Source organism: Festucalex cinctus, chromosome 5 (genome assembly GCF_051991245.1).
Source record: "Festucalex cinctus isolate MCC-2025b chromosome 5, RoL_Fcin_1.0, whole genome shotgun sequence".
In the NCBI taxonomy this organism is placed as follows: Eukaryota; Metazoa; Chordata; class Actinopteri; order Syngnathiformes; family Syngnathidae; genus Festucalex; species Festucalex cinctus.
Window position 1 is genome coordinate 6,038,303 of NC_135415.1, and position 18,789 is coordinate 6,057,091.

Consider the following 18,789-nt stretch of genomic DNA (forward strand, 5'->3'; position numbering starts at 1 on the left):
GAGAAATTGCGAGTGAAGGCTGAGAGGCTGAATGAAAAATTGTGGAATTATTTGGAATGATTCTGAACGATGTGGAATTATATTGAATGACATGGATTGATACACAATGACCTGGAATGAGCGCAACATGTTCAAGTTGGAATGTTTTGAATCTGTGAAAAAAAACTGGCGGAATTAGAGGAGAAAAAAAATATTAAAAGTGATACTTTACTTATTTAGCCATTTGTGGCAGCCAAACATTAATATTTTACCTAATAATAAATTTCATATTTTCATTATTTTTCATGCACAATTAGTACCTTTAAAAACACCTTTTGCAACGTGCTGTCAACTGAAAATGACATCACAAGGGCTCAGATAACCAATCACAGCTCGGCTTGTGAATGTCACATGACCAAACCTAGAAAACAGGTGAGCTGTGATTGGTTATCTGAGCCCTTGTGATGTCATTTTCAGTCGAAAGCAAGTTGCAAAATGTGTTTTTAAAAGTACTAATTGTACGTGAAAAATAATTAAAGTATCAAATTAATTATAGAAAAAATATTGACTTTTTATTGCTATAATGGGCTAATAAGTGAAGTATCCCTTTAATTTTTGGCTTTTATTTTGAAATAAAAAAAGAGTTGTTGGAATAAATTGAACAGTTTAAAGTAAGAACAATTTGAAGAGATCAAAACGTAAAAATTAGAAAAAAAAATGAAAATAAAAATCGCAATTTTTTGCTTTTATTTTGAAAAAAAATAAGCCATTGGGATAGTTTAAAGGGATACTTCACTTATTTAACCCATTATAGCAATAAAAAGTTAATACTTTATTTTGTCTATAATTAATTTGATACATTTATTATTTTTCACGTACAATTTAGAACCTTTAAAAACAAATTTTGTAACTTGCTGTCGACTGAAAATGACATCACAAAAGCTCAGGTAACCAATCACAGCTCACCTGTTTTCTAGGTTTGATCATGTGACATTCACAAGCTGAGCTGTGATTGGTTACCTGAGCCCTTGTGATGTAATTTTCAGTCGACATCAAGTTGCGAAATGTGTTTTTAAAGGTACTAATTGTACAAGAAAAATAATGAAAATATGAAATTTATTATTAGGTAAAATATTAATGTTTGGCTGCCACAAATGGCTAAATAAGTAAAGTATCCCTTTAAAGTTGGAATAGTCTGACAGTTTTTTTTTTTTTTTTAAGGCGCTGTCTGCCAGGTTCACTCTGGAAAAGGCACTTTTTAAATTCAGGATTTAAACAATCAAACTACTTCTCAATTTACAGATCAGAGCTTGTCTTCATTTCTGTTCATTTCTCACAGAAGCTTACGTGTGTGAATGAGTGAGCGAAGGCAAAAAAAAAAATATGTGCGTGCTTTCAAATTGCCGCGGGAGTGACGTCACGCAGCTGACACGTTCGCCCGGCCCCGTTTGCGACACGCCCCCCCCCCCCCGCTCTGCGATTGGCTGGAGGGTTGTAAATACTGTCTTCCCACAGAAACGTCCCACTGTTTACAAAACAAACACAAAATGGTAAAATACAGGCTGGGGGGGTGCGGGTTTAGGACAAACTCACCAACAGAAATTAAGACAAGCCCTGATCTGTAAATTGAGAAGTAGTTTGATTGTTTAAATCCTGTATTTAAAAAGTGCCTTTTCCAGAGTGAAACTGGCAGACAGTGCCTTTAACTTTTCGGAGAAAAAAAATAAAAATTTTTAGCTTTTACTTTGAAAATAAAAAAATGCAGTAGGAATAAGAGCAAACAGTTTAGAATTAGAACGGTTTGAATCAGTGAGAAAAAATGTAGACGTTATAGGAGAAAAACAAAAAAAATGCGTATTTTTTGTGGGTACTTCACTGGTGAAAATTCAGAATTTTGGTAAGTGGGAATTGTGGGCATGTTGAAAATTTGTCCCAAGGTGAATTGAATGTGCAGAATGATTGAAATTTCAAAGCTCCGAATAGCATGAATTTTTGGAGTGTGTTGAAATTGGAATTGTGTGAATCAGTGAATGAATGTAGAAATAGAGGTGGATAATTGATGATTTGTTTTAAAATGAAAACTACTCTGAAAAACATTTTCATTTTTTTGTTATGTGTGAAGTATTGGAACGCTGAAAAGTTAAACCCTTCAAAAGATGAACTGAATTATTAGTTTTGAATTTCAAAAGTAAATGTATAATGTTGAATGAATGGCGACTTTTTAGTTGAAAAATGTTGAATTGTAGAAGAAAACGTGATGATTTGGAATGTGTATTTGTATTTGTATTATTATTGTGGCTAAAGTTGGCAGTATGTCACCTGTGTTTCATAGACCCCTTCAATGTCTGGGGCCGAGAGGTCAGCGTTGATTTGGTTAATGTGCTCCTGGTACATGTCCTCAGGCACACAGTACTCGTACAGGTAATACACCATGTTCGAGCGAGGGAGCATGCGATTCACCTGATGCAACACACAAACAATTTGCTTAAAATTAAAAAAAAAAATAATAATTTAAAAAAAACAGCTTTCTCACTGTTTACCTTTTTGTATGTTTGCCCCTCCTCCTGCTTTGGGACTTTTTGGTTGACATAAAAGATGCGAGGAATGTTGAGCTTCATGCAATGGAGGTCGTTTCCAATCACAGCCCATAACCTGTAAAGACCAGGGTGGCTGGTTTCTGCAATCTGCAAGTATCAGATGTATTATTTTAATCATCATTTTACTCAATGGATAAATAGTGGGATATTAAAAAAAAAGGGTGGTGTTGCTGAGGTCATTTATGCACACCTGCACAATTTGCCAGGGCATGTCCAGGATGCTGCGAGCCGTTTTGCGGAGGAAACTTCCTAGGCCTGTGGTGGGGCCATCCCTAATCACTCCGCCGCCTACAGGCTGCGCTTCTCCATCCAACAGTCTTCTCTTTTTCTTTCTCTCCTTCCTCTGCCTCATCTGCAGCTCCCACTTTTTCTTATGGTAACGCAACCACACCAGACGCTCCTCCTAGGAGTCATTTGACGCTAATATCAAAGCAAGTTTCTTCTGGATCGATCACATTTCAACCAGTTGCCTACCTTGGTCTTGCCCATTGGTGGCGGCGGCCCCAAAACCTCTCTCCACGATTGGGTAAGCTCCAGATCCTGAGACTCCACCTGGCTGTCCTCGCCCTGAGAAGCTCGCTTCCTCTTGGTGCTGATGAGGATGGCCGGCTGCAGAGGTTTCGCTGGCATCCCAAAGTCCTCCAAATCGGGAACTGCTTGGCCCTCGAGGAGCTGATGAGCCACCTGAAGAAAAAAAACATATAATATATAATAATAATTAGGGCTGGGTATTGCCGCCAACCTCACAATACGATACGTATCACGATACAGGGGTCACGATACGACACGTATCGCGATACAAATGTAACCCAATACATGATCTTAAAGGCGATACGTATCCCGATATTTTACATTAATTTACTTGCATTTTATAATAACAGTCATATGTACACCTAAAGGATATGTTTATTATGCTGGATGACAAAAATCTTTTTGTTAATAGCTCTTCTGGTTTACCACCAAGCAGCATGTCTGGTCTAAATGTGTACGCACTGCAGAGCAAGGAGCAGTTTTCACAGACACACCGGGAAAATTTACTAATAGGTGTGAGCCGATATGAGCAAAAATATTAAAGTATTAAAATTACAGCTCTAAAATGTGCTTATTTTAAATATTTGGGGAAATAAAAACAGCATTTTTTTCATGTAACACATTCTATTTCATTTTTTAAACAAAATACAGTGGAACCTCTACTTACGAACGTCTCTTCATACGAAATTTTCGAGTTACGAAACGCCTCAACGGGAAAATATTGCCTCTTGCTACGAAATAAATTTCTAGATATGAAAGGTAAAAATACATTACCGAACGCAACATACTTTCGGCTATGGCTATTTCCTACCATAGGTTCCTATGAGCGTAAATACTAGATCGGTGTTTGTGCATCGTTCTGGCATCCCATTGGCTAAGAGGAACCTCTACCATAGGTATCTATGAGCGTATACTAGATCGGTGTCTATACAGCGTCCTCATCATTCATCCCGCGGCCCATGAGGTGTTCCGATAGTTTTTCGTAAATGTATGAACTAACGGCCAACGAATTTGTGCAAAAATTCAAACAATTGGTGATTGATGAAGGCACAGTAAGTTTTTAATTGCGACGAGACGGACCTTTTAAAAAAAAAAAAAAAAAAAAAAAAAAGATGCCTCGCCATACCGGAAGTTTCCAAGAAGTTTCAGAATTTGTTGAAAAGAATCGTCCGGAAAAAGTGTTCACCAGTCGGGCGTTTGCTCACTAAGATGATGTTTGCCTTGGACATTTACGAAGGATTGTTAAAAAAAAAAAAAAAACACTTCTGAGAAAGAGGAACATGAACCAAAGAGGGCAAAAACGATGAGGACAGCAGTTAAAAAGGTAAATGACCATCATTTTTATTCTTTACTTTATTCAGTTTTTTTACATTATGCACAACTCTCATTTATTGTGCAATAATCTAATTGTAACATGTATTTGTTACATGTTTTGATGCATTTTTATGCTTTATAAAACATTTATGTCTGAAATTTGGGAGGCTTGGAACGGATTAGGTCATTTTACATGGAAAATGCGTCTCTACTTACAAAATTTTCTACTTAAGTACTTTCTTCCAGAACCAATTAATTTCGTAAGTAGAGGTACCACTGTATAGGACAATTGGTACATTAAGACACGTGCCATGTTAAGTTTATAAGTAAATAAAGGTTGACATTCTTCCTCTGCTTTAATTTTTCTGAGCCAAGACACAGTGTCCAATCACTGGTGAGCTATTTTTGCATTAATTGAAGGCAATTAACGTCAAACTATTTTTTAGGTACAATGCAAGCTGCAAAGCCAAACATTAATTGCCTGTTTAAAGTTAACGAGCAATATCGATTCTGACGCCTGCGTATCGTAATTAGGCCCGCAACGATATATTGCCGTATCGATTTTTACTACTACTAATAATAATAATAATAACAACAACAACAACATGCAATTAAAGGCTGTCTGTAAACTTCAGATCATGAAAAAGTTTACGATAAAATGTTACATGTTGATGTGTCTTAAATTGAATAGGGATAGAGAAATTTCCTCCCCCCCCAAAAAACAATGACCAATTAAAACTGCATGAACTTAATGGCAATTTTCCATTCTTCCTAAGTATATATTTCTAGTTCCTGATTGAAAAATGGCCACAAGAGGGTCACGGGTGACCTTGAAATAAAGCCTGGTATTGGTACTCGCACATCCCTAAAGTAAACCAACAACCCGAGAGAATTTTCTTACTGTCTTAAATTTAATGACTGTATTTCTAGGGAATTAAAGTATTTCATATACTATATAGAGGGCCGAGTACCAATACTAGGTATCAGTGCCGATACCAGCCTTATTTTTTAGGTATCAGTACTCAGGAACGAGAAATTAGATGCAATTTTTTTTTAAATGCAATTTTTTTTTTTTTTTTTTTTTTTAGCAAAAATGCTATATTGGGATATAAAGGTTTTCAATTCAAATGATCTGCCATTGGTTTGGGGAATTTTATCAACTAGTGGTAACAGTATTTTGTGATATCAAACCGTAATTTTTTCCTTATTGAAATCTGGGTTAAATTAACTAATTTGCTCCCAAAAAGATATAAATATGTTCCATTTTAAATATTACTAGTATCCCAAAGACGTATTTATAGTTTTTTTTTTTTTTTTTTATTGCTATAGCATACAGAAGGCTTTGATGCAGCCCCTGAACTGAAGAGAACGGATGAAGCAATGGTAGTTTTTACAAAAGCAGCCAGCAGATGGCAGCGGAGTATAATAGATCAATCAGGGCCATGTTGCAACAAGCTCTTTTTGCCAGTGTTTTCTACAGGTTTGTGAATAATGCTGAAACATAGCTATATTCTAATGCTAATTTCTGTAAAATGGAAACAGACAGAAATACACTTTTTTTTTTCCCTGATGAAAGAAGAGACTTTAATCTCTCTTTTGGTAGGTTCCATGTTTTTATAGCAATAGAACACAATATTCTGTGGGCCTTGCAAAATCAGTCAAAATCCAGTAAAAAACCCGGAAGTGAAGGGGTTGCTTCAGTGAAAATTGCTGGGATTTAATGAGTTAATCATGAATCGAATTATCCTTCATGATTCCTTTCCCGATTTGAACATTTTGCGTTGAGGTAAGTTGGGTAACCGACCTTTCTCTTGCCTTCGCTGGAGAACAGCTCGCTGATTTTCTTTTGCTTGTAGATGTCATTTTTCTCAAGAAGTTTTTTGTGAAGCCAGTCGGGATGCCGGACTCGAGGGACTGGATTCTTCACCTGAACATCAAAACAAGTTCAAACTACATCATATGTTGGAATCAAAAGCCTTGGCCCTTACCAAAGTATTGGACATCCTAGCATGATGCAATAAAGTTTTGTGAGCTAATACCACAAAAACAAAAATATTTTTAAATGAATAACTCTCTGACTGTGCACCTCTTGCATGTTTTTTTTTTTAATTACCTGTTGAAGAGCTGCAGGGATGGTGATAATTTTTTGGATTGCGCTCCCCAGCCTCTCAATGTAGTAATTCCAATCCAGGATCTGTGACAAGAACAGGTAAGACAACCTGATGTAAAACAAGGTCATTTTGGAGATAAGAAAAGACATTTTATTCCAAATTCTTACCGAGCGGATGTCAAAGTCATGCAGGCTGGGCATCTTCAGCCATTTACGCAGAAAATGTTTAGTCACGCTTGGCTCAGCTTGGAAGATGGCCAAAGGAATCGCTCTGGCGGTGGAGACATGAAGGAACCAGGGAACTCTTATTAGTTTTTTTTCAGCCTATAATAATATACTGATGAGCTTCATGTAGCGTTGTCCCACCTCTCGGTGACAGGAGACCCTTCTGGCTTTCGTGAGATGACGTAACGACAGCTAAGACCGGCATCTTTCACCATTTGGTCTCCCAGGAACTCTGCCAGTCTCTTGGCTGTGCTGATGGAAGTGGACTTTTGCTCTCCGTAGTCCTCCAACTTTTTAGACATTGAGCGATTCTCTGATATCAGGTCAAACAGCTCAGCATCAGGCATGTTGGCAGCCTGGAAAACCGATGAAATGGACTCTCAACATAAGGTTTTCTTTGTGCAGTGAAATCATTCCTGTTAAGCTGACAGTTTGACAATTTCAAAGGGGAAGTCAATCTTAAACATTTCTTTTCAATAATGTTAGATATGACCTCACACGTCTAAACATGACATTCTGATTAATATTACATTTGTGGAATATAAGTTATGAAGCAAAATGCAGCTGTTTTTATCCATCTCAGGGGGCAGCCATTTTGCTGCACTTGCTGTCAACTTAAGATGACATCACAGATGCTCAGGGAAGTACCAATCACAGCTCACCTGTTTTCTGAATCTGAGCTGTGATTGGTTGTTAACTGAGACCTGAGCAACTGTGATACAAATTTCATTCTACAGGAAGTGGAAGTGGCAAAATGGCTGCCTTCTGACATTGCTAAAAGCTGCTGGATTTTGCTGCTTAACTCATATTCCACTAACGTAATATTAACGAGAATACCGGACTTAGATTAGTGGGGGTGCATAGAACATATAATTGTCAATACATTTTTTGGGGGTTGACTTCCCCTTTAACTCATTTACTCCCAAAAACGTATAAATATGTTCTATTTTAAGTATTACCATGCTATCAAAGATGTATTTATACGTTTTGGCTTTGATGCAGCCTCTGAACTGAAGAAAATGCTTGAAGTAATAGTAGTTATTACAAAACGGCCAGCAGATGGCAGGAGAGTAAAGAGATCAAAAAGCTTGTTTCCCCACCATTTTAAACAGATTTGTGAATAATGATGAGATTTAGCCATATTCTAATGTTAATTGATACAAAATGGAAACAGATAGAAATATGCTTTTTTTTCCTGATGAAAGAAGAGGCCCTAATCTTTCTTTTGGTAGATTCCATGTTTTTATAGCAATAGGACACAATATTCTATGGGCCTTGTAAAAACAGTCAAAATCCAGTAAAACAACGAAAATGTCCTGGGGGTGAATGAATTAAACAAGTACGAAACTGCTTTTACCTTGCTGTAGAGCACATCCAGCCAATAGTCAGCCACTTTGGCTACAGAAGCGTAGACCTCCTCCAGGGTGGTACCTTTGAGGAAAGCTTCAAACACGGAAGACTGGAAGATTTTAATAAGTTGCAGCTCCCCTCTTCTCTTCACTTCAAAACCCTTCAGCTCAGCCAGAGAGCCGTCTTCATTGAATACAGCGTACCTAAAATGAAAGGTCAACACCAAGTCGTCCACTGTGCCAATGATCTTATAATAAAAAATATAATTTATGAAATAAATATACAGGTACTATAAAAATACATGTTCTGGTCACATCATCAAGCACAAGAGCAAAACGTCTTCCTTTACAGAGATGATAAAGCTTTGTTTTGATTGAAACTGTCAGAAAGGTATTCATACTGATTACGCTCATCTGCATAAAAAAAATAAATAAATAAAAATGAAATAAATAAAAATATGCTCCAGTTTTTGTTACTCACTAAACTATGTCGTATTTTAATTTGTGATGTTTTTTTTCATTTTATTTTGTAACCACTTTTCCCTCACAGTCAGCAGCTTTGTTACATGCATGACACATCCTTCACTTTCTTAGTTTTTGTTTTTTCACTTTGTTTAGTTGATAACTTATAGGGATGTAACGATATCCAAATATCACGATACAATATCACGATAGGAAGGTCATGATACAATAATTATCACAATATTGTGGAGGTGTTGGCAATATTTAAAAAAAGATCACAATATTGTTAAAAAAAAAAAAAAAAAAAAAAAAAGAGCTCATTCGTATGAGCTCTTTTTTTTTTTTTTTTTTAAAGCAAAAAAAAAAAGCACCATATTGTGCTTTTGTACATAACAGCAATGCATATAAACCACCTACAATTTCTAATAACAATATTGAGGCACTTGCTTGCTAATGCAAGCACACATTGATCGCTTCACAAGCAAATTAGGTTCCCCTTCATCTGACTATTAGCATAGATTTTAAACATAAAAGGCCAAAACATCCCGAATGAAAATTAATGCACTAATAAACTAGCCACTAGAGGGTGCTAGAACTGCACAAATGGAAATCAACCTGACTTTTTTAACAGATGTGTTCCTTTTAAATATTGTGAACATGATGACGATGACATTGTGTCAGTTTTAATATCACGATATCACCCTTATCGTTACATCCCTAGTAAATTAAGGCATATTTTAGTATGCAAGCATTCTTGGTTTCAATATTTCAGCTTCGCTTTGACAATAATGACACTTATACTCGTTTAAAAAAACTCAAATTACATTGAAAAAAAAGTAGGAGCATATAGAGAAAAACTGAGATATTTGGATTAAAATATTGTTGGCTACTTTGCTTGCAGATGTATTTATTTATTTATATGCAGACAAAACAGTGGTATAGACCTACTTCATACTGAGTGCTGTTCATATTTTGGTTATGAAGTGATGTGAAAGATCAGAAGAATGTTGGAAAAAAAAACACCTTAATCTTAATAACCTTAATCTTAATTTATAAACCAATCAAATTAATGAAAAAAATGTATTAGCTCCAACACAATATGAAGGAGAATGTAATTACTCCAATGCCATACTCACTGAAAGGTAGATTGCTTTATGTCAGCCAAACATAGAATAAATCTACCGTACTCTAAAAGTTTCTATATGCTTGTTTTATCTCCCTCCAGCAAGGAATGCTGTATGTTAAGATACAGACAATTGCCAAATATTTTGGTGTCAAATGAAAAACATTTCAAGTGAACATTTTTTTTTTTTTTATTGGTCTATTTCCCCTCTAATAGCAGGAAATATAGTACTTGTCCGTACCTTTTCTTTAACTTCTTCCCTTCTTCTTTCGAGGCGGGCAGAATCATGGCCAGATACGGCCCGTCCACTTCGAAGAAGATGCTGTTCTCCGCCCTGATATCGTAAATAAGTGACGCGGGGTCGACCAGCTCGTGATACTGGTCGTTGGTGAAGCCCTCCTTAACCAGGATGTTCAGCATAGCACCGGGGTAGGAGATGGTCACCTTGGGCTTCTTCTCGTTACTCGTCTTCACCACAAAATTCTCCGGGAATGTGTTTGGAAGGACGCACCAGATACCATCTGTATCCAACTCAAGCGGCCTCCTACGTCACAGGGAAGTTGGCAAGAAACAGATTTTGCCTGTGGAAATCAACTGCTCCGTTACAAATCTATAATTACCTTTTCTGTATTACTCACCCTATTTGTTCAATGAGCTCTCTTGCCTGAGTGATGATATTGGCGCCAGTGTAGCACACAATACCGGCCATCTCCATTGAGTACCAGCGAGCCCTAGCGGACAGACGGCACAGCAGTTTAGCAACAACCGATTTGTACAGGATTTAGTCCGGAGAAACGGAGCTAACTTGTACCCTTTTCTCATGACATAGCCGTAAAAGGAGTTTAGGATACACTTGTGAGCCAGCTGAAGAGACTCGTACAGGATCTCCATGTTCTTGCAGCGCTTGACCTCGGCAGCGTCTCCGCTGTCCTGCGCTGCGGACAGTTTCTTCTTCCACACCTTCAGGAACATGACGTACAAGAAGAAAGAAATTTTGTGTTACCATGAGGAGCCGATTGACCAATCAAACTAACAAGTGCCCCAGCCCTTAACTCATTCACTCCCAGCCATTTTCAACGACGCTCCCGGTTTTTTGCTGGATTTTGACTGATTTTGCAAGGCCCAAAGAATATTGTGCTCTATTGCTATAACAACATAAAGCCTACCAAAAGAAAGATTAGTGTTTCTTCTTTCATCAGGAAACCCCCCCCAAAACATTTCTATCTGTTTCCATTTTGCAGCAATAAGCATTAGAATATAGAATAAGTTTCATCATTATTCACAAACCTGTTGAAAAAGCTGGGAAAAAGAGCTTGTTGCAACATGGACCTGATTCATCTCTTATACTCTGCTGCCACCTGCTGGCGTTTTTGTAATAACTACCATTGCTTCAACAGTTCTCTTCAGTTCAGAGGCTGCATTAAAGCCTTCTGTACGCCTTAGCACAAAAGAACATAAACATATAAATACGCCTTTTGGACACTGGTAATATTTAAAATAGAACGTACTAATACGTTTATGGGAGCAAATGAATTAAAGAAGGAAGACGAGATTCATTTTACGTAGGGCTGCTCGATTATGGAAAAAATAGTAATCACGATTATTTTGGCAATGTAGTGTTCCCTCGTTTATCGCGGGTTCATCTTTCGTGGCCTCGCTGCTTCACAAACTTTTTACAGAGTGCTTTTTTATTTTTATTTTTTTAACAACGTACTTTTTGGTTTATTTTTCTTTTTAGTCTTTGCGCGGCCTCTCTCGAACCCTATGTCCGACCGTGGACATAACGGGCATCCGCGGATTCGTCTGGACGAGACCTTTCCAACGGAGTCTGTCCCCGTCGCTCCACGACATTGCATTCCATAGATGGAAAATATATACTCTGCTGTATAATAAGTAAAAAAAAACAACAACATACTTTTAATGGGAAAAAATAATATAAATGAAAAAAGAACATAAGTAATAAATGGAAAAGTATTTATAATAAAGTAAAAAAATCATACCAAAACGAAAAAAAAAAAAAACATAATAAACGAAAACATATATATAATTAACGGAATTTAATTTTTTTATTTGTTTTAATTAACATGGATTGTCATTATTGTGCGCAATTTCTGGAACATAACACCCACAGTAAATGAGGGAACACTGTAATCACGATTATTCAAATGATTATTTATTTTTCGGTACAAAACAAGAAAATGTTTAAACATTTAAAAATATTAATACCAATTAAAAAAAATTAAACACTAATTATGTAAGTTCCTTTTGGACCAAACAGAATTTATAATAATACATATTAATAATAATAATAATAATAATAATATATATATATATATATATATATATATATATATATATATATATATATATATATATATATATATATATATATATATATATATATATATATATATATATATATATATATATATATATATATATATTTATTTATGTTGGCAAAAACTTGAGGTTGGAGTGCAGAATGTGTACTAAGACGATAATTAATTTTTTGGTAGAAAACAAGGAAATGTTTAAACGTAAAAAAACAACTGAAAAATATTAAGACAAATACAATTCTTTAAAACACTATAATTATGCAAGTTCCTTTTGCATGAAACAAAATTTATTGGAAAAAAATGATTAAATATTAACATTTTATTTTAAACAATTATGCTAATTTTGTAATTGTGTGTAATAATTGAATTTCAATTCTGAATTTGACTTTTCCGAAATGACCTTGTGCAGCCCTTTAAACTCATAACGCCGATCTCTGAAAGCTCGAACAGTATCCACATAGAAGGAGTTTTCCCTCTGACAGATGGTGGTAACTCGTTCCTCCAGCTTGGTGACGTGCGTCTTCTTATAGGCCTTCTTGCAGTAGTCTGACACAAAGAAAAACGTGTGTCAGGACTGCCTTTCATACGGAGAAGATCAAAACAAAGAAAATAGGACAACCTGCGAGACGTTTTTTCTCATGCTTAGCCTGTTCCTCCCGGTTGAGCGTGTGGAAGGCCCGAGGTGGACCGTTAGGGAAGAATGGGGGGAACTTCTCGGACTCGAGTTGCTGCTGGATGCGGTGGAACTCACTACGGCTGGCGGGCACTGCAGGAGAGAGGAAGAGAATGTGGAATTTTTGGATAATTCTCTATTTAATCCCTGACTGAACATAAACGTCTGAAAAACATAAGACGTGAGACAAACTTACTGATTTCCCCTCTCCAGTGCCAAGCCATCCTCCTTTGACAAGTGGCGCCTGGTTTATTGAAGTCGCAGGCAGCACAAGTGGCTTCGTCGACCATCGCAGACGGCTGAATGGGAAATACAGAAATTGTAAATAGTTTTAAAATTATCTTAATCTCTCCTGTAGTCCTTATGTGATCGATTCCTCTTTTGTTAAACCTGTAGACGGTTGGTGAGAATGATGTTGGGGTACATTGCTCCAACATCAAGATGGTATATGAGGGGACACTCAATCCTATTTGGAACCTCTTTCAGAGAAGTCAGCTTCTTTTTGATATCGTCACAGACCTGTTTAAAAAAAATAAATATATGTAAGCGGTGTCATTTACTTCATATTGGTAAAGTAGAATATGTATTGGGCCAAAAAAAAAAAAAAGGAACACAACAACAGAAGGGAGGTTAAGAAAATCGACGTACTTCATTAAAGTTTGTGACTTGCTCCAGTGGGATTTTCTCCTCTTCTTCAATGGCATGACGCATTGTTTGCTCAACTCTTTGGTATAGGAAGTCAAAAGCAGCTGGATTCTGTCAACAAATCAATTACTGCTCAAAATCAATATAAGTCAGTGATACCGTGTCACTTAAGGTGCCGTGAGAGACCAGCGGGAAATTACGCAGTTTCACTTAACCGTTCCCAAAATTATTATTTGAATACAACCAATAACACTAGGGAACAATTTGAATCAAAATTCTGTTGAGTTGAATTTCTATGCTCATTAAAAGTAAAAACTTGGTCATTACAAAATTGCAGCCAGTTTTTTTTTTTCCTAGCATGTCAAATTTTTCTTCACCAGTCACCACTTTCCCTCTAGGTAAACAAAATTCCACTGATTAGCTGTAGAAAGACTGTAGTAAGTGCTGATTACGATTGGACTCATCTACAGCTTCATGGCAACTTGTTTTTGTGCTCCTAATAGGTCAGTACTATCAATATTGGCAAAAAGAAGACTAGCATAGAAGGAATTCAGAAGATTAGTGCTAGCCTTTCTCTTAGCCTTGTAACCATGGGCTGCCGGGCTTTTTATTTTGTTTTATGCTGTTTTTCTTTTCTTTTCTTTTATTTATTTATTTATTTTTTAATTTTCAAAGCTTTTGACTATTCTATCATTGTGTACTATTTATATTCTACGGAAGCGTATTGCATTCACTTGGGGAAAAAAAAATCTCCTGTTTTTCTGACTAATTTTTTTGGGAGCTTTGTTTTTTTTGAGTATTTTTACTGAATATTTTTTTTCTGTCATTAAAAAAAAATATATATATTTTTTTTTATTATTTATATTGGACTATCGGCTATTATCTCAAAAACTTGGTATGATAGAAAAAAACAAATCAGTTTTGTATTCCGCACCAAATTTAAAAAAAAAAAAAACAGCTGTCAGGCATACCTCAGCAAACATTGTGTCCCCCAATGTAATGCATGTATCTTTATTCATCTAATAATTTACAGCAGCATACAGAGGACACTGCGATTGGCTGGCAACCAGTTCAGGGTGTACCCCGCCTACTGCCCGAAGCCAGCTGGGATCGGTTCCAGCACCCCCCACGACCCTTGTGAGGAGCAAGCAGTTAAGAAAATGGATGGATGGGTGGATATAGAGAACAATTAAATTCCACTAGATGGTACAATTAACCTGTGGATCCACTAGGAATGTAACGATAACGGCAATATTGTGATATTGCAATATTAAAACTGCCACAATATATCGTCATCATCATGTCACGATATTAAATGCAACAGTTAAGTTGCTTTCCATTTTTCCAGTTCTAGCACCCTCTGGTGGCTAGTTTTTTTGTTTTTTTTTTGTTTTTTTTTAGTGCAGTTTAATTTTCACAAGGCATATTTTGGCCCTTCTATGTTTAAAATCCATGTTAATGGTCAGATAAAGGGGCAGTTTGAGCTAATTCTTTTAACAATATTGTGACCTTTCTTTGCATTGCAAACCTCGCCACAATATTGTGATAATTATTGTAATGAGACCTTCATATCGTGAAAATATCGTATCGTGATATTTGCATATCGTTACATCCCTAGTATCCTCCTACTGCTATTTGTACAAAAGAATAAGTCATAGCATGCATACACCGAGTGTTTTTTGCGCAAAGTTAATCAAATAAAATTATATAAGTAAATCAAAAATCTATCTAAATTTGTGAGTAAATGAGACAAGATTGTCATTCTTTTTTCTATGCAGATTTTTCCAATACAAATACAGTATGTGCATGAGCTCAATGGGTGGAAAACACTGACACTGTATAAGCAGACATCCACTCGGAGCGCCAAATTAGATACAGTATTACCATTTTGAAACGACAAGGGATGTCACTCCTAAACACTCCAGATTCCAGCGCCTCCACGTGGCCGCCCACGTAAGTCTCAGAATCCAAGACGTGGCCGTCGTCTGTCAGCTTGTTGAAGACTTGCTCCTGCTTGTTGGGGAAGACGATGTTGGCGTGGAAGGCCTGCACCATGAGCAGAGCTTCGCATAGAGTACCAGAACCTTTACGCAGCACCTGAATAAAGAGAAGCACGGAAGTAGTGTCTAACAGGCACACACCACTTTTGTAGTTTCAGAGGTGGCAAATACAGAAAGTAAAAAACCTACCAGAGTTTGGTTTTAGCCCCAGATGCTAGCTAGCTAGATAGCGTCCCAGCTTCCCAGGTGCTAGGTAGCTAGCACGACGGGCTAAAGCCAAACTGTGGCATGATTTTTAATTTATGGACCTTAATTTGCCATCTCTGCATAGTTTGTAGTGTATTCTACTGTAAACAAACCTCATCGGGCTCCATCGGGATGATGGTGCACAGAGCAAAGATGAAGGGGTGAACATACTTCATGTAGAGGTAGTACGTGGCTACAGCATCTGACACGGAGTAGGTTGCCAATGTCTGGCAAAAAGGCAAAAATAAAAAACAGAATTTAACTGCTTTTACTACAAAAAAAATAAATAAATCAAACAAAACATAGAAATCATACCTGTGGTTTCTCCGTTGCCATGCGACACATCTCTTCTGGGTCCAACTCCACAGGATCATAGCCCAGTTTAGCCTTTGCGGCAGCCTTCAGATTCTGGCTACCCACTGGCAGATAGCTGTCTCTCTTAACCCACCTAGCGCACAAGAGATCAACACTTCAAAAACACAAATAAATCCTTCCATTTAATGTAAGCTATAAATTCTGATACAGTATAGAATATTACTGTAAATGTGTTTGAAAAAAATAGCCAACATTATACTAGAAATGGCAAGTCATTAAAGGGGGAGTCAAGCCAAAACGTTTCTTTACAATATGTTATATGTCCAGCATTCTGATTAATCAGAAAATCAATTAAGCAGCAAAATCCACCTGTTTTTATCCATTTCAGGGGGCGGCGATTTTGCCACTTCGCGTCGACTGAAAATGACATCACAATTGCTCAGGGTTCAACGACCAATCACGGTTCAACTGTTATTTGAGTTTTGCCATGTGACATTTGCCTGCTGGGCTGTGATTGGTTGCTACTGTGATGTCAGTTTCAGTCGACAACAAGTGGCAAAATGGCCGGCTCCCGAGATGGATAAAAACAGGTGGATTTTGCTGTTTAATCAATATTCCACAAAGGCAATATTGATGAGTTTAGACTAGTGGGGGTGTGTAGAACATATTGTAAACTGTGGTATTTTATATATATTATAATTCTCGTTTTCCGCTGGGGTTAGGTTCCAAAAAATACGCGCAATAAATGAAATCCGCGAAGTAGTTAGCTTTATGTTTTACAATTCTTATAAATGTTTTAAGGCTCTAAAATCCCCTACCACACAATTTAGACACTTTTCTCATTGAGGCATTTACATGTTCTCACATTTCTCTCTTGTTCAAACTTCATAAATTTTATAAAATGGGTATATTACTGCAAAAAAATATGCAAAATTGCACTTAAAAAAAAATCCGCGATACAGCGAGACCGCGAAAGGGAACCGCGTTATAGCGAGGGAAGACTGTATATATAATATCACAGTTAAAAAACTACTGTCTTTAGAATAGACTTTTGTTCTGATAATAGCGAAAACACTGCAACACTAAATAATGTCAGAGATAATTCTGATTATATGTAACTTAATATTTAATTTTAATAACTTCTCACACTGTTCTTGTGATTTTCTGATATTTGTTTCTAAATATGGTACTTTTAGAAGCTGGTATCCTGATGCATCAGTGTCAAACCTAAAACAGTCCATGTGGATGGCCTGACTGGACTTGTACTCTCCCTGGCTGTCCTTTTGGAAGCCAATCTCCCTGTGCATGCTCAGTCCATGCACAGAAGCTCGAGTCTCAACAAAAGGCCTGTAGAATTGCAGCAAAGTCAGAAAAGTTGTTGACAACATTTAAGTGAGATCTAAATAAATACACACACAAAAAAAAAAACCTCACCAATCAAAGAAGTCTCCGTTATAGGTGACAAAGATGTTGGGCTTCGTCTCTTGAATGTGATCAAAGAACCGCTTAATAAGTGCTACCTAAAGTCATAAATAACATTATTACAATGCTGTTCAGTAGGAGCTAAATCTAGTACGTCATGTGTACCTCGTCATCTTCATTGAAAACAGTGAAAGGACCTTCATATTCAGGTTTGGGCGTGAACTCAAAGTCTTCAATGTTTTCAGAGACAATCTCTCTGTTTGTGATTAGAAACCCCTACAGAGAAGCAAAAATCAAGTTACAATGACACAAGCAAAATGTAAACAAAAAATAAAAAGCAGAAGCATAAAACCCACCTGTCCATCGATCATATATGAGATCATCATAATCTGATCAGTCTCTGCATCTGGGAATTTTAGTGGAAGTTTGGTGGTCTCTATGTCAAAAGCCAAAACGACAGGGTCCTACAAGTAAAAAAAGAAAAGTGAATTATGGGATGTCAATGCAAAAGATGAGACTTTACACTTTAAACAACAAAATTATTATACTGGTCGTTCGACAAGATCATCCCTGCGAACAATCTCAGGTGGGTAAGCACTGCCTCTGTATCGAACGTTGTACCAGTGAGCCTGAGAAATAAATAAATAAATAAAAAGTGAATGTTAGTGGAACAACACATACTGGCACCCATATATATATTCTCCCATAGTAGTAATATGTATTCACCACATGGATCTTTAGGTCAATGGAGACGCGCACGTGGTAGGGCACATCATACTCCCTCATGTCCACGATGTTGTCTAACTGGTCAGAAATACTCTTGGAGAGCGCATCTTCCTCTACCGAAGTCACGTTCCCGACTGACAGAGCACTGCAAATATCAAAACCATTAAGGCTACCTCCAACCAAGAAAAAAAATAAATAAATCAAGAGGGTGAGCAACATTCTTTTGAATGTTGTTACTGCTGAACTACACATCACAAAAAACGGCAACCAAGAAATTGCATGTAAATTAGGGGTGTCATGCGATTAAAATTTTGAATCGCAATTACGCACACATTTTTTTTATCTATTCTAAATGTACAGAAAATGTACAATAAAATATTTATTTTCGAAGTTTTAAACTAATAGAAATAAGACTGCATCTTTTAGTCATTGATACAGTAATTTCATAACAGTATCACAAGTGAGAGATTGATTTGTATTGAGGTTATTTTTCTGCCACTAGATAGCATAATTGCATTTGTGAGACATATTTAACATGAAGGAACTTTGTAAAATCCAACTTGACCCTAGTCCCCACAAATATATGCAATATTACGAAATTTATTACAGCTAATTTTGACATGGATGTGTCTGCTGCATTGCGACTGGAATTCCTCCAGTAGACTTTCCAAGTCAAGGGTGGTCATTAATCGAGCAAAAAAAAAAATAGTGGAGTTAAAGGAACTTTAAATTAACT

At 36.7% G+C, this 18,789-nt stretch overlaps 1 protein-coding gene across 1 annotated transcript in view; it reads right to left on the bottom strand.

Moving 5' to 3' along the window:
• Window positions 1-18,789, bottom strand: part of pole (polymerase (DNA directed), epsilon) — a 32,093-nt gene that overhangs the window by 11,667 nt on the left and 1,637 nt on the right. Inside the window, exons 7-32 of the mRNA XM_077522707.1 lie at window positions 18,054-18,198; window positions 17,876-17,956; window positions 17,684-17,791; window positions 17,493-17,603; window positions 17,340-17,425; window positions 17,133-17,252; window positions 15,906-16,038; window positions 15,704-15,817; window positions 15,229-15,441; window positions 13,348-13,455; window positions 13,090-13,218; window positions 12,896-12,998; window positions 12,646-12,792; window positions 12,427-12,572; window positions 10,502-10,650; window positions 10,329-10,421; window positions 9,932-10,234; window positions 8,114-8,309; window positions 6,898-7,112; window positions 6,700-6,802; window positions 6,535-6,615; window positions 6,226-6,348; window positions 3,051-3,260; window positions 2,767-2,979; window positions 2,520-2,663; window positions 2,299-2,439 (exon numbers count right to left, since the gene is read on the bottom strand). Of these exons, the coding sequence (XP_077378833.1) occupies window positions 2,299-2,439; window positions 2,520-2,663; window positions 2,767-2,979; window positions 3,051-3,260; window positions 6,226-6,348; window positions 6,535-6,615; window positions 6,700-6,802; window positions 6,898-7,112; window positions 8,114-8,309; window positions 9,932-10,234; window positions 10,329-10,421; window positions 10,502-10,650; window positions 12,427-12,572; window positions 12,646-12,792; window positions 12,896-12,998; window positions 13,090-13,218; window positions 13,348-13,455; window positions 15,229-15,441; window positions 15,704-15,817; window positions 15,906-16,038; window positions 17,133-17,252; window positions 17,340-17,425; window positions 17,493-17,603; window positions 17,684-17,791; window positions 17,876-17,956; window positions 18,054-18,198 (3,715 nt within the window). The remainder of the gene's footprint in view (window positions 1-2,298; window positions 2,440-2,519; window positions 2,664-2,766; window positions 2,980-3,050; window positions 3,261-6,225; window positions 6,349-6,534; window positions 6,616-6,699; window positions 6,803-6,897; window positions 7,113-8,113; window positions 8,310-9,931; window positions 10,235-10,328; window positions 10,422-10,501; window positions 10,651-12,426; window positions 12,573-12,645; window positions 12,793-12,895; window positions 12,999-13,089; window positions 13,219-13,347; window positions 13,456-15,228; window positions 15,442-15,703; window positions 15,818-15,905; window positions 16,039-17,132; window positions 17,253-17,339; window positions 17,426-17,492; window positions 17,604-17,683; window positions 17,792-17,875; window positions 17,957-18,053; window positions 18,199-18,789) is intronic.